This window comes from Diceros bicornis, chromosome 9, assembly GCF_020826845.1.
Source record: "Diceros bicornis minor isolate mBicDic1 chromosome 9, mDicBic1.mat.cur, whole genome shotgun sequence".
Taxonomy (NCBI): domain Eukaryota; kingdom Metazoa; phylum Chordata; class Mammalia; order Perissodactyla; family Rhinocerotidae; genus Diceros; species Diceros bicornis.
The window spans coordinates 30,827,627-30,852,271 of NC_080748.1; the positions used below are offsets into that span (position 1 = coordinate 30,827,627).

Here is a 24,645-nt window from a genome sequence, read left to right on the forward strand (position 1 = left end):
AACTAATCACCAAAAGATATTGTAGACATTCTTGAAACAATTTTGCATATACCCCAGAAATAAACTCAAAACTAACCAAAATGTTGGTTCAGTGGAGAGCCACATTCTTTATTTTGTCTATTTAGGTATTTCCAAATGGACTAGAACTTAATGAAATTGAAACTGGAAACCACCAAACGAGTCATTCTAATTCTCAGTCTTGCAATGATTTTTCTGTTGAGTAAAATGCATTTGAATGGCCATTGATCATAAATGGTTTTCCAAATTTGGGTAAGACCCATTGAGCATTTCTACTCATATCTGTAAGTGAACAAATTTCTGTTTAGAGTCAATTAAGTTATAGTGGCTTATGGCTTATTTTTTTATATGAGAAAAGAGTAACAATTTTTATTAAAAGCATGAAGGTTTAGTGGAATCACAGATAAGTAGAATGTTTAGGTGAATGTGGTATTCTCCTTAGCTGACTTTAACTTTTTTAGTCAGCTGTTATCCAAAAGGTGTTTTTGTTTATTTGCTTAAATCCTTGTTCTGCAAAATTCTTTCCAATATATTGGTTCACTCTCCTGACTCAGTAACATATATTTTGTAAATTTCAACCTTTTATTGATAAAAGTCTATTAAGGCATCAGTTATAAACAACATAGTTTAGGGCAGCGGTTCTCAACCAGGGGTGATTTTGCCTCCCTGGGGATGTTTGGCAATGTCTGGAGTAATTTTTTATTGTCATCAATGGGGGTGGGAAGGGGATGGTACTAGCCTCTTGTGGATAGAGGCCAGAGATGCTGCTAAAAATCCTTCAATGGACGGGACAACTCGCCACCACAAAGAATTACTTGAATACAAAACGTCAGTAGTGCCAAGATTGAGAAACCCTGGTTTAGGATTAATAATGATTTTGCCATCATTGCAGATGTTAAAAAGTATTTATCATAGGCACTGAAGTTAATTCTAAAATACTTTGACTAGAACTTCAGAATTTCTTTGAGCAAACATCTAGCCCTCAAAATGATTGCTTTGAGGGATATGATACTTATCTGGATTTGTGATGTCTGAAATATTATTTTTTAAACATTGGTCCTGTTTCATTTTAGTTATTGCACAAATGTGTGTATTCCAGCTCTCCATCACACACACATTTTGCATATTCATTGTAGACAGGGCCTATGACATAACAGATTGTAGGAGTGCTTCAGATGTGCTTCGTGAGGTTATAAGTTATTTCTCTGGCAGCAGTGAAAGAAGATGATTTGAAGGGAGTAGAGGAAGCCTTAGTTAAACCAAGACTTACAAACTAAATTTCAATTTGTGCTGCCCAAGAGTGAAGGCAGGTTGTTTAAGATAAAGACAGTATAAACAGTATGTCCTTTCCTTAACCCAGGCATTGTTTTCCCTTCCTAAATGTCAACCCAGTCAGTACAGACTTTAAGTTTGGCTTAGCTGGTGGTAGCTTTTCCCTTTTCCCATGGCTTTGAATTACAGACATTCTCCCAGCTGCTTTCTATCTAGATCTTTTCTAGTATGTTTTCTCTTTAGCTCTTTGTGGGTTCCCCCCTCCAAGTACCTGTTCACACTGTCAGAGATTATCTCTAATAAGAGCGAATTCTATACTTTAAGTGAGGGTAAGACCATCTGTGCTTAGGGAGAATGTTACCTGGAAAAGGATGTGTGCTTCTGAGCCAAACCTTGGGAGAAAGGCAATGCATATCTGATCTAGAATTGTTCCCTTAAGCTGACTTAAAAATCAATCAAATCTTTAAAAAATCAACTTAATAATTATTTTACAGCATTGTGAATTAAAATTTATCATGGAATTATTATTCACACTTTTAGCTTTAACTTTTACATTCAGTTTTTTTGTTTTTAAAGATTTTCCTTTGGCTAGAAATGAAGGCTCTTGAACATGTTTTTTATTGTTGTTGTTTTTCTTTACAGGTCTACCTCTCCAGCAGGACAGCATCATTCTCCTATATCTTCTAGACATCACTCATCTTCCTCACAATCAGGATCATCTATTCAAAGACATTCTCCTTCTCCTCGTCGAAAAAGAACTCCTTCCCCATCTTATCAGAGGACAATAACTCCACCTTTACGACGCTCTGCTTCTCCTTATGCTTCACATTCTCTGTCTTCTCCTCAGAGAAAGCAAAGTCCTCCAAGACATCGCTCTCCAATGCGAGAGAAAGGGAGGCATGATCATGAACGAACTTCCCAGTCTCATGATCGGCGTCATGAAAGGAGGGAAGGTATGCACTGTACTTTATCTTGATTTTTTTTAGAGTTCTTTTATTTAAGTAGATATTTTCTTTGTTGAGAAATTGGACATTCAGATTTATTGTTATAAAGAGAGCTGCCTTATATTAAGTCTTCTGTAACATTCAGATTTATTGTTATAAAGAGAGCTGCCTTATATTAAGTCTTCTCAATCTTCTATTGAGGGCAATAGAAGATGCTTAATGACGTGGGAATGTAAGCTATTAAATATATATAAGTGGGCATTTATATATATATTAAGTTGGTGCTTTCTTTGAGATGTTTTACTTGACTGCTCTTGAGTTCTAGAAATTTTTGGCCATCTGATTCTTACAGCATCCTCTAATTGCTTAGTTAATTCTTTAAAAACAACAAAGAGGTAAAAGAAAGAAAAGCAACAAACCAGGGGGCAGATTTTGAAAGCATCAGAAGTGTTTTGATAAAGAGGTGAGGGCTGGGGGAACATTCAGAAGGTCAGTTGCAAACCAAGTGATCGATTTTCCTGGTGTAACTCAATAAAGAAGTAAGCAAAGCAGTTTTCCTTTCTAGATCCCTGAGAGTTAAGTTAATTTTGGATTTGCTACTCCCTGTTCAAGCTGACATGCTATTATTACCTGGCAATACAGTCTAATAGCTCTCATCTCTTTCTGTACTTCTTGTCTAAGCTTCTCCTTGTTTATTTAACTTAACAAGTCTTTTTCCTAACTTCCCCTGAGTTAGTTTTTGAACATAATGAGTACTCAGGAAATACTTGCTTCCTTGCAACAATGTTTCTGTTTATGCATTTTAAAAGCCTCTATGAGTATAGTACAGCAGTCTCCTATGAAACATGTTGAACTTAGTTATTCTCTTCCTATCAACAGTGCAAGCAATAGTTAATCAAGTTCTTTTATTCAAGAAAATGATGAATGCATAGGTAGGGACTAGAGAGAGCACCTGTTTTATAGAATTATTCCTTGTGTACATGATTTTGGAACCAGATCAGTACAACAGTATTTATGGAACATTGGTAAGATGGGGAAATTCTTACATCTATCTATTACTTTTAATAAGATATTTAACAACTAAAGTTGACCAGAAATATGGTATACATTTAATGACTGCTTACTGAATGAAAATTCTTTATTATTTCAAAATATAATTATTAAACACATCAATGGGGAAATTTAGTATGCAATTGAGTCTTACAGGAATGCTTTTTCGTGGTAAGAGTGGCTCATGTTATAGGAAGATTCCTTTTCTTTTTTTTTTAAAGATTTTATTTATTTATTTTTTTTCCCCCCAAAGCCCCAGCAGACAGTTGCATGTCATAGCTGCACATCCTTCTAGTTGCTGTATGTGGGACGCGGCCCCAGCATGGCCGGAGAAGCGGTGCGTCGGTGCGCGCCCGGGATCCGAACCCGGGCCGCCAGCAGCAGAGTGCGCGCACTTAACCGCTAAGCCTCAGGGCCGGCCCAAGAAGATTCCTTTTCATAATAAACCATATGTGTTTAGGTTTTTTGTAAGGAGGGTGTTTCTTTAATTTTAAATGCAAAAGATGTAGCAGATGTTTTTTCCTCTCTAGTTAGATGTCATTTTCTGAAATAAGAATAATTTTAGTGGAAGGATGGGGAGATAGGTAAAGAACAAAATATAGTAACTAGGTGTTTTTGTAAAGACTGATGGGGGCATCATGAAAAAAGGGTCTAAGTGAAAAAATTTTTAGGCACAGTTGGTACTGGAGGAGGACTAGAAGTGATGTGCACAGAAAGTGATGGAGACACATCAGATCTTTGCCTAATGCTTCCATTCTTAAATGGCATTTGTGGATATAGGCATGTGGACACAGTAAATTGGCAATTTGATGAGAATCTAGGGGGTTTTGTGGATATTAGGTATTTAGGTGCTTGAGAAAGTCTATGGACCTAGCCACTGGGGACAAAGAGAAAAGGAGGTAAATTTACAATGTCCTGGGCATAAAGCTGCTGCAGTTGCTAAAGTAGCCTTAGATCTTGGGGCAATTTCAGGGCATAAGAGCAATTTACGAAGGAATCTGATAAAAAGGGCTGGGTTTGTTCTTTCAGGTTTTGTTGTTAATTCTTTGACATCATATCAGATTTATGCTGTAATTAATTAATGCCTAATCTAGGCATATCTAAAAAATAGTTTCTAATCTTTGCAAATTCCTGTGAGGTATGGAGTTGACTAAGACTTTTAAGCTCGGGGCCTCTACTTCTTCATTTATACAGTGACAAAGTTACATTAAATAATCAGTGAGGGTTCATTCTACCTTTTTAAAAACTGAAATTATTTCCTTATTTTTCTATGAAATGTTCGAAAATGCTTTAGGTAGAGAAAGCTTTAGAGACAGGAGTGTGAGTCCATTAAACAGCTCAAGAAAGAGAGGGAGAATAACAGTATCTCTTTGCCAGCCAGCTTACTAACTGTAGGCCACTCATTTGAGGTGGTCATGTGTGGTCTCGTCTAGCCTAATAGTTGGTAGAGATGATTAAAGTCACTGTGTGCTTCTGGATCTAAAAGTGGTTTCTAAAAAGTAAGCCATCAGTGATATGAGATCAACTTACTTGTTTCAGTTGTTTAAGATCTATAAGTATGTGCTGGGAGGAGATCATGTTCAAAGTTTATCCAATCAAGAACATAATTATCCAAGTGTTAATAAAATTACCTTTGAAATTTCAGCTTACAGATGGTTTTAATTTTCTTATTTGCCCCTGTTTTTCCTTTTATTTTCTGCAAGGAACATGAATTACCATTGTAATAAAATTTTAAAAGCTCTGTATTAAGTATATTGTCTAGTTTCCCAGAATTTTGTGAAAGGAATTGTGGTTGATTTCCAAAATTGCATTACAGAGACTAGAGGCAAAAGGGATAGAGAAAAGGACACAAGAGAAGAACGAGAGTATGAACAGGATCAGAGCTCTTCTAGAGACCACAGAGATGACAGAGAACCTCGAGATGGTCGGGATCGGAGAGATGCCAGAGATACTAGAGACCGAAGGGAACTGAGAGACTCCAGAGACATTCGGGACTCCAGGGAGATGAGAGATTATAGCAGAGATAACAAAGAGAGCCGTGATCCCAGAGATTCTCGGTCTACTCGTGATGCCCATGACTACAGGGACCGTGAAAGTCGAGACACTCATCGAAAGGAGGATACATATCAGGAAGAATCTCGAAGTTATGGCAGAAACCATTTAAGAGAAGAAAGCTCTCGTACTGAAATAAGGAGTGATTCCAGAAATGAGTCTCGAAGTGAAATTAGGAATGACCGGATGGGCAGAAGTAGGGGGAGAGGTCCAGAGTTACCTGAAAAGGGTAAGGTTTTTGGCTGGTCAGTGAACTGCATCTTGTATGTTCATATAGAAATAATTAAATTTCCTAAGATTTCTTTTCTAAATATATTATTTCTTACATTCATTATTATCATTTTGTCAAAGTAATTTTCAATTAATTGAATTTTTGATCTTCCCTACAAATTCCAAATAGGAATGATTAGCTAAAGTAGCAAAAGATAAATGGGGCCTGACCTAGACCCCCTGGCTGAATTATATCCAGTCATGCCTACCATCTTGATTAGTGTGGAACACTAAGAAAATTGCTATCAGGCAGAAAAGTAGAGTCAAAAGGAAGTAATTTCTAATAAACAGGTATATAGATGATAAAATGATCATTAAAGTGAGATTAAAATGGACTTTCAAAATTGATGATATCAGAAATGACCGATTTGTTTATTCTTCAGTATTTGTGCTTGCTTCAAACTACCTCAAATCATCACATATCATCTTGAGCCATTTTGTTATCTTCCCCTAATAAGCATTTGCCATCATGCAATAACTACCTACCTAAATGTATTTGACTGTCCTCAAATTGCTTGGACTGAATTAGCTTTGACCTGTCTCTTCCTCCACTCCCTTCTCTCCCCTCCCCCAAAACATTGCTGCAGAATTCTGATCACACTTATTCTTTTTGTTGGTCTCTTGGTCTATCCTGGTCGTATTACAGCTTCATGTTAAGCTGAAGGCCCCTCACCTACTCCATCATAGTTGTCTTGGCTCTTTGCTTTTTCATACATGTCTTAAAAATGAGTTGTTCTTAAAATTTCATGAAAAACTGTTGGATTTTTATTTCAAATGCATTAAATTTATCTGTTTATAACTTGTGCTATTAAAATCTTATACATATCTTATTCCTGGGCACTCTCTGTTTTTGTTGCCATTGTAAATGATACTTAAAAAAAATTCTCTTTTTTTAGTAATGCATTCACATGGTTCAAAATTTCAGAGGTACAAAAGGATATATAGTGAAAAGCCTCCCTTCTATCCCTGACCTAGCTCTCTCTTTTGCCAATTTTATGTATATCTTTCCCCAAAATATTCTACACAAGCAGATATGTATGTCTATTATTTTCTCCTCTGGTTCTACAAATATAATTTTTTAAAAACAACTATATACTGCTCTATACCCTACTGTTTTCACTTAGAAAGTATCTTGGAGATCATTCCATATCAGTCAACTTGATAAACAGCTACCTCCTCCTTTTGTTGCATAGTGTCTATTATAGGATACACCGTAAAGTTAATAAGTCCTACGTTAGTGGACGGCTGGTATTCCAGTCTTTTTTGTTTTCCAACAGTGCTTCAATGATTATCTGTATACAGGTGTCACTAAATGATATCTTTTAAAACATTTCATTTTCTAATGCTTATTGCTGGTATATGGAAGTGGTAATTGACATTCGTATATTAATCTTACGTTGTGATGTTGCTGTATTTTCTTAATAGTCTGGTTAGATTCTCTTAAACATTATTTCTGGGAACAGACAGATTTAGCTCTTCCTTTCTGTTTATTATTTATTTGCTGTTGATAACCTGAGGAGCAGCTCTTTCAATACAGTGTTGGATAATAAGTGGTATAATGGTCTTCATTGCTTTGTTTCAGATTTTAAAGGCTTATTGCTGGCATTTCACCATTAAGCATGGTGTTGGTAGATTTTTTTAGCAGGTGCTTTTTAGTGTGTTAAGGATGTCTCCTAATTTTCCCAACTTAGCTAACAGCTTTTATCATAACTGTTTTTTCTGTATCTTTAGAAGATCTTTTACCTTGTTACTTACATTAATATATTTTTTAAAATTTAGAACTGTCCTTGCATTTCTAAGGTAAATGCAATTTTTTTATTTTTTTAAAGTTCTAGAATAAGTTTGTTAAAATTTAATTTTGAATTAAGCATCTGTGTTTTTAGTTGAGATTGGCATATAATCAGTGGCATGATGGTACATATTTGACAACTAACTCTTCAGGAGAAAAGTCCTGACTTCTAGCTTTTGCCAATATCCATGATATAAATTCTCTCATCATAGCAGATATCAAGCTACTGACTTGATGTCACTCAGTGTGGAGTTGGGAAAGACATGTGCACAATTGGCTCTTCCAAGCCCGTGTGAATCAGTTCTAGCATTCCACTGCATAGTTTTCATTTTTATATTGTCCTTGTTTGGTTTAGGGATCAAAGTTGTACTAGCCCTATAAAATGTGTTGGCAAGCGTTGCTTTTTTTTCTCTTCTCTGGGACAATTTATATATGATTAATTATCTGTTCTTTGACAGTTTGATAACATTTGTCTGTTAAACCTTGTTTCTTATTTTTCTAATGGTTAGAGCTTTTACTACCAGTTGAGTTTCTCTAAGAGTTAATAGATTTAGATTACAGTCATGCATCATTAAACAACGGGGATACGTTCTAAGAAATGTCGGATGACTGTGTTGTTGTGCAAACGTCTTAGAGTGTACTTACACAAACCTAGATGGTATAGCCTACTACACACCTAGGCTAGTGGTACTAATCTTATGGGACCACTGTCGTCTATGTGGTCTGTCATTGACCAAAACATCATTATGTGGCCCATAATTGTATTGTAATAGTTATAGATTCCTGTTTTTTTCTTGAAGCAGTTATAGTAAGTTATATTTTTGCACGAAATTTGTTTTCAAATTTTTGACATAAAGATGTTCCTAAATTTTTTTTAAATATCTGTTATACCTGTAATTATATTTCCTTGTTTTTTTCCTTGCTCAATCTTGTCAGAGGTTTATCCATTTTGAGACTTCAAAGAAGTAATTTTTGGTTTTGTTTTATATTCTTTTATGTCTCTTTTGTTCTATTTCATTAATAGCTACTCTTAAGTTTCACTCTGTTGTGAAATGTGTAATATTTATGTTAGTAACCATTCTAAACACTTTCTAAATTTTAATATTTCTTTTTTGACTCATGAGTTATGTAGAAATAGGATTTTAAATTTCTGATCATGCTTTTTAAAATAAATCCCCTCTGCCTATTTTAATTGTCAGAGAAGGCTGTTTGAAGTCAGTTCTTTGGCATTTGTATTTGTTAAGACTTACTTTGTGGCTCAACAGTCAATTTTTATAAGTGTTCTGCTTGTGGTTTTAATGGTTTGGTGCAAGGTGTGTCTCTAAGATAAGTTTGTTAGCCACGCTTTCAAATCTGTGTTTAATTACTTTTGTCTGCTTTTTCTATCATTACAGAGATGTGTTAAATCCTCCACTATCATTGTGGATTTGTCCATCTCTTGTAATTTGATCAATTTTTGCTTTGAATATTTTGAGGCTTTGTTATTAGCTACACGTTTAAGGGAAATTATTCCTTTTATCATTACAGAATGAGTCTCTTTATCTATAATAGTGCTTGCTTTTTGTCTTGAAGATTATTTTGCTCACAGATTTCTTTTGGATAGTATTTGTTTGAAAATATCTTTTTGCATCCTTTCAACCTTTCTGTATTTTTTTGTTTTAAATGTGACTTTAAATAGCTTATAGTTAGACATATATTAGAAATATGTTGAATCCTCTCATTGTATCTTCCTTGATTCTTAACTTTCCTTTCGAATTTTTCATCTCTTTATTTCTTGCACTTTCTGGGTCATATCCTCAGATATATCTTTTTTTACTAATTTTCTTTTGGTAGCATCTAATCTGACATTTAATCTTATCATTCCTAGATGTAGCCCTTTTGTAGTCTTTTTAAAAATGTTTTAAATTTCTTTCTGCTCTTTAATTATTAACATATTCTTTATAGATTTTTTGATTATTATAATACTCTGTTACAGTATTTAGAATTATGCTATAATTTCAGGGCTCAAAGCCCATGTAAGGTGTGTGTGTGTGTGTGTGTGTGTGTGTGTAACTCTGTGCAGTTTTTTTTTAATCACTTTATAGAGGTATTATTGACAATCAGAAAGCTGCACACATTTAATATATATGAGTTGATGAGCTTGGGGATAAGTGGAGACCCATGAAACTATCACCACAATCTATGCCGTAAACATATCTATTACCTGCAAAAGTTTTCTCTTGCTCTCTTTATTATTTTTATGTGTGTGTGTGATGAGAACGTTTAAAATAAGATCTACCCTTGTACCAAATTTTTGAGTTGCCAATACAGTATTATTAACTATAGGCACTATGCTATACAGTGGATCTCTAGGACTTACTCATCCTATACTGCTGAAACTTTATACCCTTTGATTGATAGCCCCCTGTTTCCCTCTCCCTCCAGCCCTTGGCAGCCACCATTCTGCTCTCTGATTCTGTGAGTTTGACTACTTTAGATTCCACATATAAGTGGTATCATATAGTACTTGTCCTTCTGTGTCTGACTTATCTCACTTAGCATAATGTCCTCCAGGTTCATCTGTGTTGTCTGAAATGGCAGAATTTCTTTCTTTTTTAAGGCTGAATAATATTCCATTATATATATATACACGCCACATTTTCTTTATCCGTTCATCTGTCAGTGGAAATTTAGATTGCTTCCATGTCTTGGCTATTGTGAGTAATGCTGCAGTGAACATGGAAGTGCAAATTTCTCTTCCAGATTCTGATTTCAATTCCTTTGGATATATACTCAGAAGTGGGATTGCAGGATCATATGGTAGTTCTATTTTTAATTTTTTGAGGACCCTCCATACTGTTTTCCACAGTAGCTGTGTTGCCTTGCATTACCATCACCACAATCAAGATACTCAACTGTACCATCACAAGACTCCTTATGTTACCCCTTTACAGCCACACCCAAATCCCCGCTCCTGTCCCTGACCCCTGGCAACCACTATTATATCCTTCATCTTATAATTGTTATTTCACAAATGTTACATAAATGGAATCATGCTGTATATATCCTGTTGAGATTTGTTTTTTTATCCAGCATAATTTCCTTGAGGTTTATCTAAGTTGTTGCATGTAGCAGTAGTTTGTTCTTTGTTATAGTATGCCATGGTCTGATATACCATGGTTGTTTAACCATTCACCCATTGAAAGACATTTGGGTACTTTCTAGTTTTTGACTATTACAAATAAAGCTACTAGGAACGTTCATTTCCCACATTTTTTAATGAAAATTTTCAGGCACCACTTAATGTTGACAAAGTACCTTGGTTCTGTATTGGAGTGTTTTCACTATAAACTATAATCAAAGCAATAATGTATATCCATATTTTTCATTATTTTCATGATATTTCTGTGAATTAGATATGAATCAGTTGTTTTTATTTTTTGTTTTGTTGTTTTTTGAGTTAGTCGAAATGAGTCTTCTTGCTTTATGATTCCGTTATATGACTTTCTTTATAGATAGGGCAAACTGAGACTTAGTTTACTCAAGTCAGTCATTAGACAACTTAGGTGTTCTGATCCAACATTTAATATTCTTTTTAACTATGATTACCACACTTTGGAATACAAAAAAAAAAAAAAAAGCCCACCTTTATGTTTTTTGGGAGGAAAGATTGTGACTGATGAAACTTGTGGAATAAATTGCCTATGTTTAAACATTTGTGTGAATATCCTTTGTATAGGAAGTCGAGGCACAAGAGGTTCTCAAATTGATAATCACAGTAGTAGTAGCAACTATCATGACAGCTGGGAAACTCGGAGTAGCTATCCTGAAAGAGACAGATATCCTGAAAGAGACAACAGAGATCAAGCAAGGGATTCTTCCTTTGAGAGAAGACATGGAGAGAGAGATCGTCGTGACAACAGAGAGAGAGGTTTGTCAAATGGAATATTATTAAATAGTGATCAGCATTGACTGGGAGAATTGTTTTTTTTAACCAGTTATCAATTTACTTTTTAATATAAGATATCTTTTAAGACTTTTGCTTGTTAACACATTTGAAACTATTATATTTTCTCATATGATCTTCCCTGTTTACTTGGTTTAGGAGAAAGTATGTAAATAGTTGGCTGCCCATACCTGTTTGACACCAGAGTAGGTACTGAGGTGTGGTAGGTACTTGCATACTTGCAAGAACTGAGGTGCCACACCTGGTGTATGTCTTTCACCTTAAATCAAATAGCTCACAACCCTTTATTTATTTATTTTGTGAGGAAGATCGGCCCTGAGCTAACATCTGCCAGTCCTCCTCTTTTTGCTGAGGAAGACTGGCCCTGGGCTACCATCCATGCCCATCTTCCTCCACCTTATATGGGACATCGCCACAGCATGGCTTGACAAGCGGTGTATCAGTGCGCGCCTGGGATCCGAACCGGCGAACCCTGGGCCGCCGCATCAGAGGGCACGCACCTAACCGCTTATGCCACCGGGCCGGCCTCCACAACCCTTTAAAGAATGTAGATGCTTGGGTACCATTCCAAGCATTTCTGATCCAAAAGATACTTAAACTTTCTCATCTGAGTGTCCTGGCCATTCACTCACTAGTTGTGATAAATGGTCTTGTAAGGACCGCCAGAGAGTAACAAGAAAAAAATGATGATGATAGGGCTGGGTGGTGTTTGGATAAACATTTTATTCATGTTCCTTCCTAAGAATATGTATTACTTGCTTTAGCTAATTTTATATTCTTGTGTATCTTAAGCTAAAAATTTTCTGTTACTCTGTTAGATGATCTCTTAAATCAGTTTTGAAGCAAAATTCCTAGAAGGCATTTAAGAAGGGTTACAAGTCCTTTCTTTAAAAGCTTTTGTTGTCCATACCTACGTACGTATTAGGGCCTTTAAACATTTAAGATCTTATGAAGAACTTACTAACCTTGGCTGGTTACTAAAGTAAGGTTTGCTATAATGCTAAGGTTAATGTAGTACGAAACTTGATGGAGTAGGGAATTGAATATTGTTGCTTCACATTGGGCTGAATCAGAGGTAATATTGTATCTTGATATGGGTAGTAATGAGAGGAGAACGAAGTCTCTAAGACACCATGTACTTTTGAGAGTGTAGCTGAGGTCAGAGTTGATTGGGTTGAGTTTGTTGGGGTAAGCCTAATGCATTTGGGTTAAAAGATGTATATGATTTCCTTAGTTACAGATGAGGCTAGAGTTTATATGTTCTGTGTTGATATCTGAAATCATTTCTTCCCTAACAGTGATTTACCTCTCTTTACTCTCTTTAATCTAACACCATGTCTGGTAATGCTTTTTTATATCTCTTATTTTCTTCTAGTTTCATATCCTAGCTCAGGTTTTCTCACCTCATGCCTGAATTCAGTAGTAACATTTTGTTTCAATTTTATATTTAGTTGAACCACACATATATTGAGTTAACGAGAACTTTGATAAGTTGCTTTATGTATATCCTGACTTAATATCCTTTACTATATATATACACATTTTTTTTTGGTGAGGAAGATTGGCCCTGAGCTAACATCTGTTCCAGTCTTCCTCTATTTTGGATGTGGAACGCCACCACAGCATGGCTTGATGAGTGGTGTGTAGGTCCGCACCCAGGATCCAAACCCACGAACACCGGCCACCGAAGCACAGCACACGAACTTAACCACTATGCCACTGGCCACTGGGCAATATTAAGTCAGAGAATATGTATTAAAAATTCTTGGGGCCGGTCCAGTGGCAGAAGTGGTTAAGGGCGCGCACCGACGCACCACTTGGCAAGCAATGCTGTGGTGGCATCCCATATAAAGTGGAGGAAAATGGGCATGGATGTTAGCCCAGGGCCAGTCTTCCTCAGCAAAAAGAGGAGGATTGGGAGATGTTAGCTCAGGGCCAATCTTCCTAACCAAAAAAAAAAAAAAAAAAAATTCTTTAAAATCCATTTATCTTTACAATATCCCTGTGAGTGTAGGTGTAGTAAGAGAATTTATGTTTTATAATTTAGGAGTTTTGGGCAAAGAGAAGGGTAGTGATTTTTCTAATATTACAGAGAAGTAAGTTCCAGAGCTGGAATTCAAATTAGATCTTCTGACTGCAAATCCTGTTTCTTTTTCTATTTTACTTTACTAGAACTATTTCAATAAATATCAGTTGTATGATTGAAATAGAAATATATTTTTGAGGTTGATATATTCTTCAGATGTTTATTGAGTACCCATGTACTTTGCTAGTTTTTTGGAATACAGTAGTTCTTGTGCTTGTTGTGCTGGTAAAACTTAATAAAGGGGGAAAGATACCCCCTCAGAAGAAAGAAATGATTATTGAGTGCTATCAAGGAAACAAACATGGGTCCTAGATAGAAATAAAGGATAGGAGAGGGACTTATTTTATCTAGATAGAGAGTTTGTGAAAAATTTGAGGAGATGACATTTAGGCAGAGGCATAAAGGCAATAAAAGAAACTAGTGCTGCAAAGATTGAGGGTAAAAGCATTCTGTGCAGAGGAAAGAGTGTGTGCCAATGCCCTGGATGGGAAATAGCTTAATGTGTCTTAGAGTTTGAAGGAAGACCAATGTGACTACAGTATGGTGAGCAATAGGGAGATTGATAGAGGTTGAGGGTAGAGATGTACCCAGGCACCTTATTAGGTGCTCAGGAATTTAAATCTTTCCTTTAGTTCTTCATAAGCTAATTAGGGTACAAATTGACAATTGAAGTGTGATAAATGCTTCTACACTAAGTTCTGTGAGAAGACAAAAGAGCAAACTGAATTCTAGGGAAATCCAAGAGTTTCTTAAAGAGGAGACATCTGAATTAGAGCCTGAAGGATAAATAAAAGTTTACTAGAAGGAATGATGGAAGAAACACTTGCAGGGAGAGCCTGCAGCATATGCAGACACAGGACTAAAAGAAACATATGCTTTGGAGTAGTAAAGAATTATAAGGTTGGAATAGAGGTATGCTATAATTGGTAAGGAAGGAAAAAAGCTAGGAGAAGGGATTATAAATGGCCTAATGAGTCAGGCTAAAAATTTTGGATTTAATTGCCTTTGCACTGCCTAGAAGATAACTGCTTTTAAGCAGCTGGAAAAAATAGTTTTCATCAAAAAAGTATAAGAGAGTCTAGGGAAAGGCTGAAGACAAGGATACCAACTAGTTAAACTGTTGATTACGTAGACTCTGATAGAAGAGCTGATCAAAGTCTGAGTCAATAATATTAACTGTAGAGATGGAGAGAGGAAATGGAATACAGAAATATTTTGAAAGTGAAATTGATGGTATTTGAATATGATGGAACTTGAATAACTCAGAGATTTCCAGCTTTCGTGGATGGGTATGTCATTCATTAAGATAAGGAAATATATGAAGAGAAGCACATCTTTGAAGAACACATTTTGGGGAAAATAGTTTAGACATACTAAAGTGGTATTCTTATAACCTTTCCATTTTCTTTGAAGTAGGGAATATTGTCATTTTGCTTGAGAAAATAGAGTTTTTATCTGTCAAAAAAGAGTGTCTGACGAAAATAGTCTATTCCCTGACTTTGCTATAATCAGAAATTTCAAGTATGTATTGCTATAAGTTACAGTATTGAATTTGTTTCAGGTTGTTTTGTAGTCATTGTGACATTAGTATGACTCTCATACTAGGCATACAGACAGTCTTAAGACATGAGTATATAGCATTCCGGGAATTAAAAGTATAGTACAATAGAACCATTTTACATTGAAGTTGATTTCAGCAAAAGTAAAAAAAGGTTTAAGAGAACTGACTTCTGGTCCTGATGTCCTAATATATCTTCCATCTCTGGGACTTTGGCAAGTCAACTTCTGGACCATAATTCCTGTGTTTTTATGAAGAAAAGGGGCTAGACAAGGTTTTGTTTTGTTTCAGCTTTAAAATTCTATGAACTTTTGTATTGGTCTATAACCTCTAAAGAGAAAATATGGATAATTCTTATCTCTTTCATCTGTGATAAGAAAGGAAATTCAAATTACCTTTGAACCCTTCTCTAGAAATATCCTAAAATTATTCTGCTTAGTAAGTGGATGTTAGATATTCCACTTGTAAACCTGTTGGCCATATTGTAGTAGGACCTTTATGGCTAACCAATAACATTATTATATAATATGAAAATAGAAATATCACAGTAGCCTAGATCCTGCCACAGTGAACTACTTTCAAAAATGAGTCTCTCTGTGGAAAGTTCATGTCATTTTTGTACGCATTTTTTGATCCCAGACTGCTTTTCTGCTCAGCTGGGCATTTGGGCAACATACATTCATTTTCTCTGTGTTTATATGATTTGTGTATTGAAAAAAAATATATATATAATGTGATGAGATTATCAGTTAACATTTTAAGAAAACAGCTCTTCATCTGAGTAATCAGTTATATGATTAAATAAAACTTTTATTAGTAGCTATTAATTATAAATATATATCACTAATATGAAACACTTTTTACATTTATTTCGAGATTACTAAGCTCAGTACCCTTAATCTAGTTTATGATAAATTGATATTGCAGCAGCAAATATTGACAGATGTTTTGTTCTACTATATTTTCCTCACATAATAGCTGCACTTTGATGTGTATATATTTCAGCCTGAAATTAGAGGGGTGACTTACGAGGGAAATTTTTTTTTTCCTTCAGCTCCTATGTTCTACACCTCCTGCTGCCCCTATCCTTTGCCACCAGTGTTCTCAGGTCCTGCTGGGGGGACAGAGAAGATCAGAGGTGAAGGGTAGAGATGGCAGAAAGTGGGGTTGGAGCAGTGGGCTGGAGGTAGGGTAGGGAGCATGCAGAGAGAGATCAAAGGTGGATCAGCGGGAGGTGGGGGCGGGGTTGATGGGGAGCAGAAAACATGTTAGCTAGAGGGCAAATAAAAATTACCTTTAAGAAAAAAATATTTTTAAACATCTAGGGGTGATTATTTGGATGATTAAATTAAAAGTAAATATAGTACCTGATTTATATTTGTTGCCAGTGTGACCCTCTGCACAGATAAAATTTAAGATTTTCTGTACTGTCTTAGGTTATCTAAGGTTATCTGTCAAATTAATCACTGACAAAACTTGATTTTCATTGTAGATCAAAGACCAAGCTCACCAATTCGACATCAGGGAAGGAATGACGAGCTTGAGCGTGATGAAAGAAGAGAGGAACGAAGAGTAGACAGAGTGGATGATAGAAGAGATGAAAGGGCTAGAGAAAGAGATCGGGAACGAGAACGAGACAGAGAGCGGGAGAGAGAGAGGGAACGTGAGCGAGATCGGGAAAGAGAGAAAGAAAGAGAACTAGAAAGAGAGCGTGCTAGGGAACGGGAGAGAGAAAGAGAAAGAGAAAAAGAGAGAGACCGTGAAAGAGAGAGAGATCGTGACCATGATCGTGAGAGGGAAAGGGAGAGGGAGCGAGATAGGGAAAAAGAACGGGAGCGAGAGAGAGAAGAAAGGGAGAGGGAGAGAGAGCGAGAACGGGAGAGGGAGAGAGAGCGAGAGCGGGAACGAGAAAGAGCAAGAGAGAGGGATAAAGAACGAGATCGTCAAAGGGATTGGGAAGACAAAGACAAAGGACGAGATGACCGCAGAGAAAAGCGAGAAGATATTCGAGAAGACAGGAATCCAAGAGATGGACATGATGAAAGAAAATCAAAGTAAGAATGATTATGCATCAGTCTTTTAAAGTTATATTTCAGTAAAGAATTTGAAAAGCTCCATTTAATGCTTTTCATTGTGTCCCTGATATCCCGTTAATTCTTTTTCCTCTCTACGTTTTCCTGTGTTTCAATTTTATTATATATATTTGGTGTTTAAAATCTTTTGAATTGTCTAGAAAAAAGTAACAATTTTCTCATTCTACTATGTCTGTATCCAGGGGATATAATTTATCATTCTTGTTTACTATGCCATTTTTGATGGCACATTGGCTATTCGAGTGCTATAGACTTGTTTTTAACAGGAATCCAACCTAGAAGTGATAGAATCAATGAATTTATATCTCATCATAGCCACTTTATAACTAGTTAATAGAGTTGATTAGTCGCCAAGAGATATTGCCTGTGCTATTCCGGGTAGTCCTTCACGAGTTTTCTGTACAGTCATGCGTCACTTAATGATGGGGTTACATTCTGAGAAATGCGTTGTTAGGCGATTTCATCGTTGTGCGAACATCATAGAGTGTACTTACACAAACTTAGATGGTAGAGCCTGCTACACACCTAGGCTGTAAGGTACTAATTGTTTTTTGTGTTTTTTTTGCTGAGGAATAGTCACCCTGAGCTAACATCTGTTGCCAATCTTCCTCTTCTTTTTTGCTTGAGGAAGATTAGCCCTGAGCTAACATCTATACCAGTCTTCCTCTATTTTGTGTGTGGGTCACCGCCACAACATGACTGACGAGTGGTGTAGGTCCACACCCAGGATGCAAACCTGCGGTCCCTGGACCACCAAAGTGGAGCCCGCTGAACTTAACCACTACGCCACAGGGCTGGCCCCTATATGGTACTAATTTGATGGGACCACTGTCATAGATGTGGTCTTTTGTTGACCAAAATGTCATTATGCAGCGCCTGACTGGACTTATAAGTCTGGAGTCACTACCCCCAAGCTACAAAGTATTCACAGCATCTTAGAACTAAGGGAATTCCTATAATCACTGCCTGGCTAGAAGAAGAAGATGAGAGATAGGGAGATGTCCTCTCTTGGACTGGGAGTTATATTAGGTTATTGGGATCAAAAGATGTGTTATCTCATTTGTTTGAGGGCATTTTCTCTTTTTCTTTCCTTTTTCTCTCTTTTAAGCAAAAAGAATTTATTTGCTTAGTTATCTGGGAAGTGTAGGGTTAGCTTTCATTTGTTCTGATGTGACTGTAACCAAATTCTCAAAGCATCGGAAATGGTGTCTCACCATCTCTCCACTATTTTCTTCTGTGTTAGTTTCAGTCTCAGAAAAGTTTTCTCCAAATGATGGCTAAGATGGCCCCAAGGGTTATGCCTATCAGCTTAGCAACCCTCTCTGTGTTGGGGCTCTCATTAGTTGAGGAGTAGACAAGGGAGCTAAGCCAATCATTGTAGCCATGAGAATTCTGGCCTCTGGTCAATTTTGAAGTTTTAGGGGCACGAAATCAAACTTGTTGGCATTAACTGCTTTTTTTTTTTTTTTTTTTAATACCAACCAGGATAAAAGATATGGTTAAGTTTGCTAACACAAATAATGGGAATGATTTATATATCTTCAATTTTTTTGCCCCTACCTCCAGCTCTTTTGCCTCATGGTACATACAGCTCCCTGCTTTAGACTTTTTTCATCATTGATATTATGGATTAGGGTTATAGACAAACAACCAAGCACAGAAGTGGCTTCTTCCGTTAGGTCTTGGCTTCCCTTCAGTCTGCATCCAGAGTTTTCTGTAGTTCACCCTCTGGCTTCCCTTTCCCCACATTAAAAAAAAATCATATATTAACATAAAATTCAGATATTACCTTTAACACGTGTGGGCACACAATATACAGTATTTCTCTTCTGTCCTTTGACCTCTTTAGCTCTCTGTCTTCTAAGATTAAAATTCTGATATCTGTTATTTATTATCCAGTCCTATGTTTGATTATATTTTTCCATGCTTCTGATCTCTGCTTACAGTAGCAAGTTTCTTCTGGCTAGATAATCCGAACGTTGACAAGGACCCCAGAAACTTAGGAGTCAAACAGCTCCATAACAATAACTAGTTATATGAGATTGATATCTTGATGTTTTGTGAATTGTATTGTCATCTCAGTAGTTGAATTTATCCAGCACTTTTTTTTAACCACTTTTATGTAGAAGGTTTGCTGAATTGCCATAGTGTTTATTTTACTCTATTTTGTTTCTGTAGATATTTCCTTGAAATTACACTGTTTTTTGCATGTTTTAAATTTTCAGTTTATTCTAGCATATCAGTTATCTCTTGCTGTGTATCAAACCACATGAGAAGTTAGCAATTCAAAACAACAACCATTTATTCATTCATGATTCTGTGGATGAGCAATTTTGGCTAGGCTCGGCAGAGCAGCTCTTCTGCTGGTCTCACTTGAGATCACTCATGTTTTTACAGTCAATCTGGCAATTCATCTGAGTCTGGATCACCCAAAATGGTCTCACTCACATGTCTGGCAGTTGGTGCTGGCTGTTCGTTAGGGCATCTCATTCCTCCTCTACATCACCCCTCATCCTCCAGCAGTCTAAACCCTGCTTTTGCATATACTGGTAGAAACATATCAAGAGGGCACAAGCAGAAGCTGCAAGGCCTCTTGAGTCCTAACTCTCCAAACTTACATAGTGTCACTTTCACCACATCCTCTTGTCATAGCAAGTCACTGGGTCAGCCTAGATTCAAAGAATGGGGAAATAGACCACCTAATGATGGCAGGAGCTTTGGATAAGGAATTGCACAAGGTTGGGCCTGTGAGTTGTCATACTACATCTGCTGCCTCCTTCAGTTTTAACCTAGTTGCTCATCTACATAAATGAGCTGTCAAGAAGATACGTGGGCTGCAGTATGTTTCTCAGCTTTTGACCATAGTATTTATAAACAAACAATGCTAGTTAAAAAAAATTTTTAAAAGGTGGTCAAAATTTAATGAAAATGTAGAAAAACACTAGTATAACTTATGTATCCACAGATATAAATCACTAGTCAAAGTTCAACTAAAGAACAAGAAATGTAGTAAACATATGAATTATTTTATTAATTTGTCACCAAGCAAGTGATTTAGTTCTAAGACAAAAGGAACCTGTCTTTACATTGTACCCCCAACATGGTTGGCACTGGGCTTATGACATAACCAGTTTATTTCTCATTGCAATTTTATGAGATGGACCCTCGTTTTTGCCCCCATTTTCAAATGAGAAAGCTGAGAGTCAGTGATTTCACGGAACTTGCCTAAGGTTGTGTAATAAATCACATGACTGTAAGTTGAACTCATGTCTTTTTGACTCCAAAGCCTATACTAGATTTTCTCATTTGGGTTCTCAACATATGGTATTTCTCTATCATAAAAATATAAAATTAATAAGTTTTAGTAGAGGATACATTAATATATTGATTCCTCTGCTATATATTACCACCTTGCAGTAATTAAATCTGACGATTTTCATTTGAGTGATTCTACATGTATAATGAAGAAAGGAAGAAACGTTGCCATGTATTTTATTTTAAATCAACGATTGTAAGTCTTAACAAATGAGGTGAAGAGTCTTATGCTGCATACCCTTTGTATGATACAGCTCTGACAATGTTGCTGTCCTACAATTATATATTCTGGTTATAGCAAAGAAGTAAAAGTAAAAATGTAGGAAAGAAATCTCTTTTTTATCACCTGGAATTTTATAAATTACATTTGTCCAATTTAGGAAGCGTTATAGAAATGAAGGGAGTCCTAGCCCTCGTCAGTCACCTAAGCGCCGGCGAGAACATTCTCCCGACAGTGACACCTACAACAGTGGAGATGATAAAAGTAAGCAGACTCTATTTTCTGTCTCTATATTCATATTCATTTGTAACAATGAGACCATTCTTTGATGTTAGTAGGAAATGATGAATTAAGATTTAAAATTTTTTCTTCCTCTACTGTCTCTGAATATCTCCTTATGTGACTAAAGTATGTGTTAAAAATACAATCATTTTATCCTATGTCACTGTCACTTCCTACTATATGTAGTAAAGCCGTATTTTTATTTTTACTGCAATTGTCATTTTTAAAGTTTTAAAATGAAGAGTAAGAGATTGGTTTATTATTATTATTTATATGTAACATACAATGTTGTTAACCTGGCGAAGTGTGATTGCTTGTATCTTTTTGTATAGATGAAAAGCATAGACTCTTGAGCCAGGTTGTACGACCTCAAGAATCTCGTTCTCTCAGTCCGTCACACCTTATAGAAGACAGGCAGGGTAGATGGAAAGAGGAAGATCGTAAACTAGAAAGAAAAGAGAGTTCAAGGCGCTATGAAGAGCCAGAGCTCAAAGAGAAAGTTTCTTCTGTAGATAAGCAGAGAGAACAGATAGAAATCATGGAAAGCTCAAGAACTCGTGTGCAAGACATGATAGGACACCACCCATCTGAAGATCGAGACACATCTGATCGAGCTCATGATGAAAACAAGAAAAAAGCAAAAATTCAAAAGAAACCTATTAAGAAAAAGAAAGAGGAGGATGTTGGAATAGATAGGGGTAACACAGAGACAGCATCTGAAGATGGTCAAGTATTTTCACCAAAAAAAGGACAGAAGAAGAAAAGTGTTGAAAAAAAACGTAAAAGATCCAAAGGTGATTCTGATATTTCTGATGAAGAAGCAGCCCAGCAGAGTAAGAAGAAGAGAGGCCCACGGACTCCCCCTATAACAACCAAAGAGGAGTTGGTTGAAATTTCCAATGATAAGGATGGCACTATGGAGGATCTTCAGAAAAAAGAAGATACGGCATTCAGTGACTGGTCTGATGAGGACGTGCCTGACCGCGCAGAGGTGACAGAACCAGAGCATTCTGCCACAGCTGCTACTCCTGGAAGGACTCCTTCGCCATCTTCTCTTCCTCCTCCTCCTCCTCCTATGGCTGCTGCTTCTACTACGACTGCTTCTGCCACTACTGCTGCCACCCCCTTCAGCACATCTACTACCACCACCTCTGCCACTCCCACCAATACAGCTTTTACCAGTGAAGACTCACATAGAAAATGCCACAGAACACGAGCAGAAAAAGTAGAAGCGTCTCACATTATTATGGAAGATGCACCACATCGCAAGCCAGTGGATCAAAAGAGGAGTAGCAGCCTCGGGAGCAATCGGAGTAATCGTAGTCATACATCTGGTCGCCTACGCTCCCCATCCAATGATTCTGCCCATCGAAGTGGAGATGACCAAAGTGGTCGCAAGAGAGTACTGCATAGTGGCTCAAGAGATAGAGAAAAAACAAAAAGTCTGGAAATCACAGGAGAGAGAAAATCTAGGATTGATCAGTTAAAGCGTGGAGAACCCAGTCGAAGTACTTCCTCAGGTAATAAAATTGAATTATAAATCATAATTTTAGAGTAAATGCTAAATTGGTTACTTTATACACTGCCTTAAATTTCAAGAAATTTAAAATGAAAGCTTAAAATAAAAATAAAACCATCCCACCAAAACGTTACCTGGTGTCACATTAATACCAACATTATAGTAGAGGTACATTCTATGTCAATCAGTTTAATATCAGGATTTTAGTAGTATATCTTGGTGGAAGGGCTTATGTGTTCACGTCCCTTATGGATGCCTAAAGTTTTAACCTTCCTCCTCTTCTTCCCACAGCCAATGCTTTCTCTTTTGACCAAAGAAAATAAAATAAGGTAGGGGTATAGGAAGAGATCAGATAGTGAAGTGATCAGTTCTGTTAATGCTTAACCATTTTATGTGCTTATTTCTTTGAAGATATTTTGTAGTTATAATGGAAATAGACAAGGAAACGTGTTTTTTACATATTTTAACTAGCACTTTAATTGAGAGAAATCAACTTTTCCTTAAAATGAGTTCTTTGGATAATTGGGAATAAATATAGAAAAAGATAGATTGTAAGTTTTAAATGGCCCTAAAATTCAATATTTTATTTCTGTTTTATCATGTGTTAACTCTTTGTGTATGGTGTATTTATTTCAGATCGCCAGGATTCAAGAAGCCATAGTTCAAGAAGAAGTTCTCCTGAGTCGGATCGGCAGGTCCACTCAAGATCTGGGTCGTTTGATAGCAGAGATAGACTTCAAGAACGTGAACGATATGAGCATGATAGAGACCGGGAGAGAGAGAGGAGAGAGATGAGGCAGAGAGAATGGGACCGAGATGCTGATAAAGATTGGCCACGGAACAGGGACCGAGACAGGTTACGGGAACGAGAAAGAGAACGAGATAAAAGGAGAGATTTGGACAGGGAAAGGGAGAGACTAATTCCTGATTCTTCGGAAAGGGACAGGGACAGAGACAGAGACAGAACTTTTGAGAGTTCTTCTCAAGTAGAGTCCATAAAACGCAGTGAAGCAAAACTGGAGAGTGAACATGAAAGAGATCTAGAAGGCACTTCCCGAGACTCTGTAGCTTTGGATAAAGAAAGAATGGATAAAGATCTAGGATCTGTGCAGGGATTTGAAGACATAAATAAAGCCGAGAGAACTGAGAGTGTGGAAGGTGAGTGCCACACCTTTTTGTCTGTTATTCTGCTCCATTTCCTTTTCAGATTTCATAGGAAACAAATCTTTTGAAAGGTCATCTACTGATATGCATATTGACTCCATCATTTTTTAAGGAAAGTAGATTTTATAAGGAAAAACCCTATGATATTTAAAAAATGTGTTCTCCTCGGTAGTACTATCAAGGTAGACTTGGTTCAAATAAGCCTAAATGAAATAAAAGATTACTTAGATGTAGCGTCTATAGATGTTAAAAAATAGTTATCAGTTTTCTTAGATGTTAAAAAAAAATAAAATCATAAAAATTTAAGTGACTTCTTGGTTCAGAGATGGATTCAAAAATAATATTAGTGGTTCCTGTTTTCTAGGGCAGTTGAGAACAACTATATGAAACAATAACACTACCTGAAACTGCATTAAATGACAGATTGACTGTAGAATCCTACTGGCACTCCCCTCTCCTATAATGAGGAACCCCTAGAAGTCCACATCAGCCCTCTGGCCCACTTAGAGCCAGCCTGAGCTCTGTGGAACATCACTGTCTGCTGCCTCCACTCTCCATCCTTCACCCCCACACTACTATACAAACTGACTCATGCCTCTGCATTCTCTGAGTGGGCTACATTCTCTACTCTTCTTTGTACCCTCTTCACATTGCCTGATATATCTTTTCCCTTTTATATTCTCTTACGTACTCCAACTTCAAGTCCCACTCTATGTATTGTTTCCTCTGTGAAGCCTTCTCTGCTAAAGGTACTTATCTTTTAAGTTTCCATAGCACCTTGTTTATACATCTCTTCTAGCATCGCTACACTGTATTATAATTATTTTTCGATTATTTTCTCCCCACTATGCTATACTCCTTTTTTAGGGACCATAGTTTTTCATTTCTTTATTATCAAGACTATAGCAAGGACACAATAAATGGCAAATGAGTGAAAATATGTTCTGCCTGTACGTACATGCCCCACATCTTATTCTTTGGTGAGTTATAGCCTAGGTTAACAATAATAATGGTTCCCCTGAGAATTCTCCTGGAAATTTTGCTTCCTTGGGACTGTCCAGTTCTAC

General features: G+C 36.6%; 1 protein-coding gene across 6 annotated transcripts in view; it reads left to right on the top strand.

The window, feature by feature from the left end:
- Positions 1-24,645, top strand: part of ZC3H13 (zinc finger CCCH-type containing 13) — a 95,998-nt gene that overhangs the window by 56,504 nt on the left and 14,849 nt on the right. For 3 of the 6 annotated variants that reach the window (XM_058548187.1, XM_058548189.1, XM_058548188.1), the window contains exons 9-16: positions 1,933-2,243; positions 5,101-5,565; positions 11,114-11,305; positions 16,040-16,123; positions 16,478-17,039; positions 20,774-20,877; positions 21,228-22,415; positions 23,051-23,572. In XM_058548187.1, the coding sequence (XP_058404170.1) occupies positions 1,933-2,243; positions 5,101-5,565; positions 11,114-11,305; positions 16,040-16,123; positions 16,478-17,039; positions 20,774-20,877; positions 21,228-22,415; positions 23,051-23,572 (3,428 nt within the window). The remainder of the gene's footprint in view (positions 1-1,932; positions 2,244-5,100; positions 5,566-11,113; positions 11,306-16,039; positions 16,124-16,477; positions 17,040-20,773; positions 20,878-21,227; positions 22,416-23,050; positions 23,573-24,645) is intronic. The other 3 variants (XM_058548191.1, XM_058548192.1, XM_058548190.1) reach the window with 2 other exon arrangements.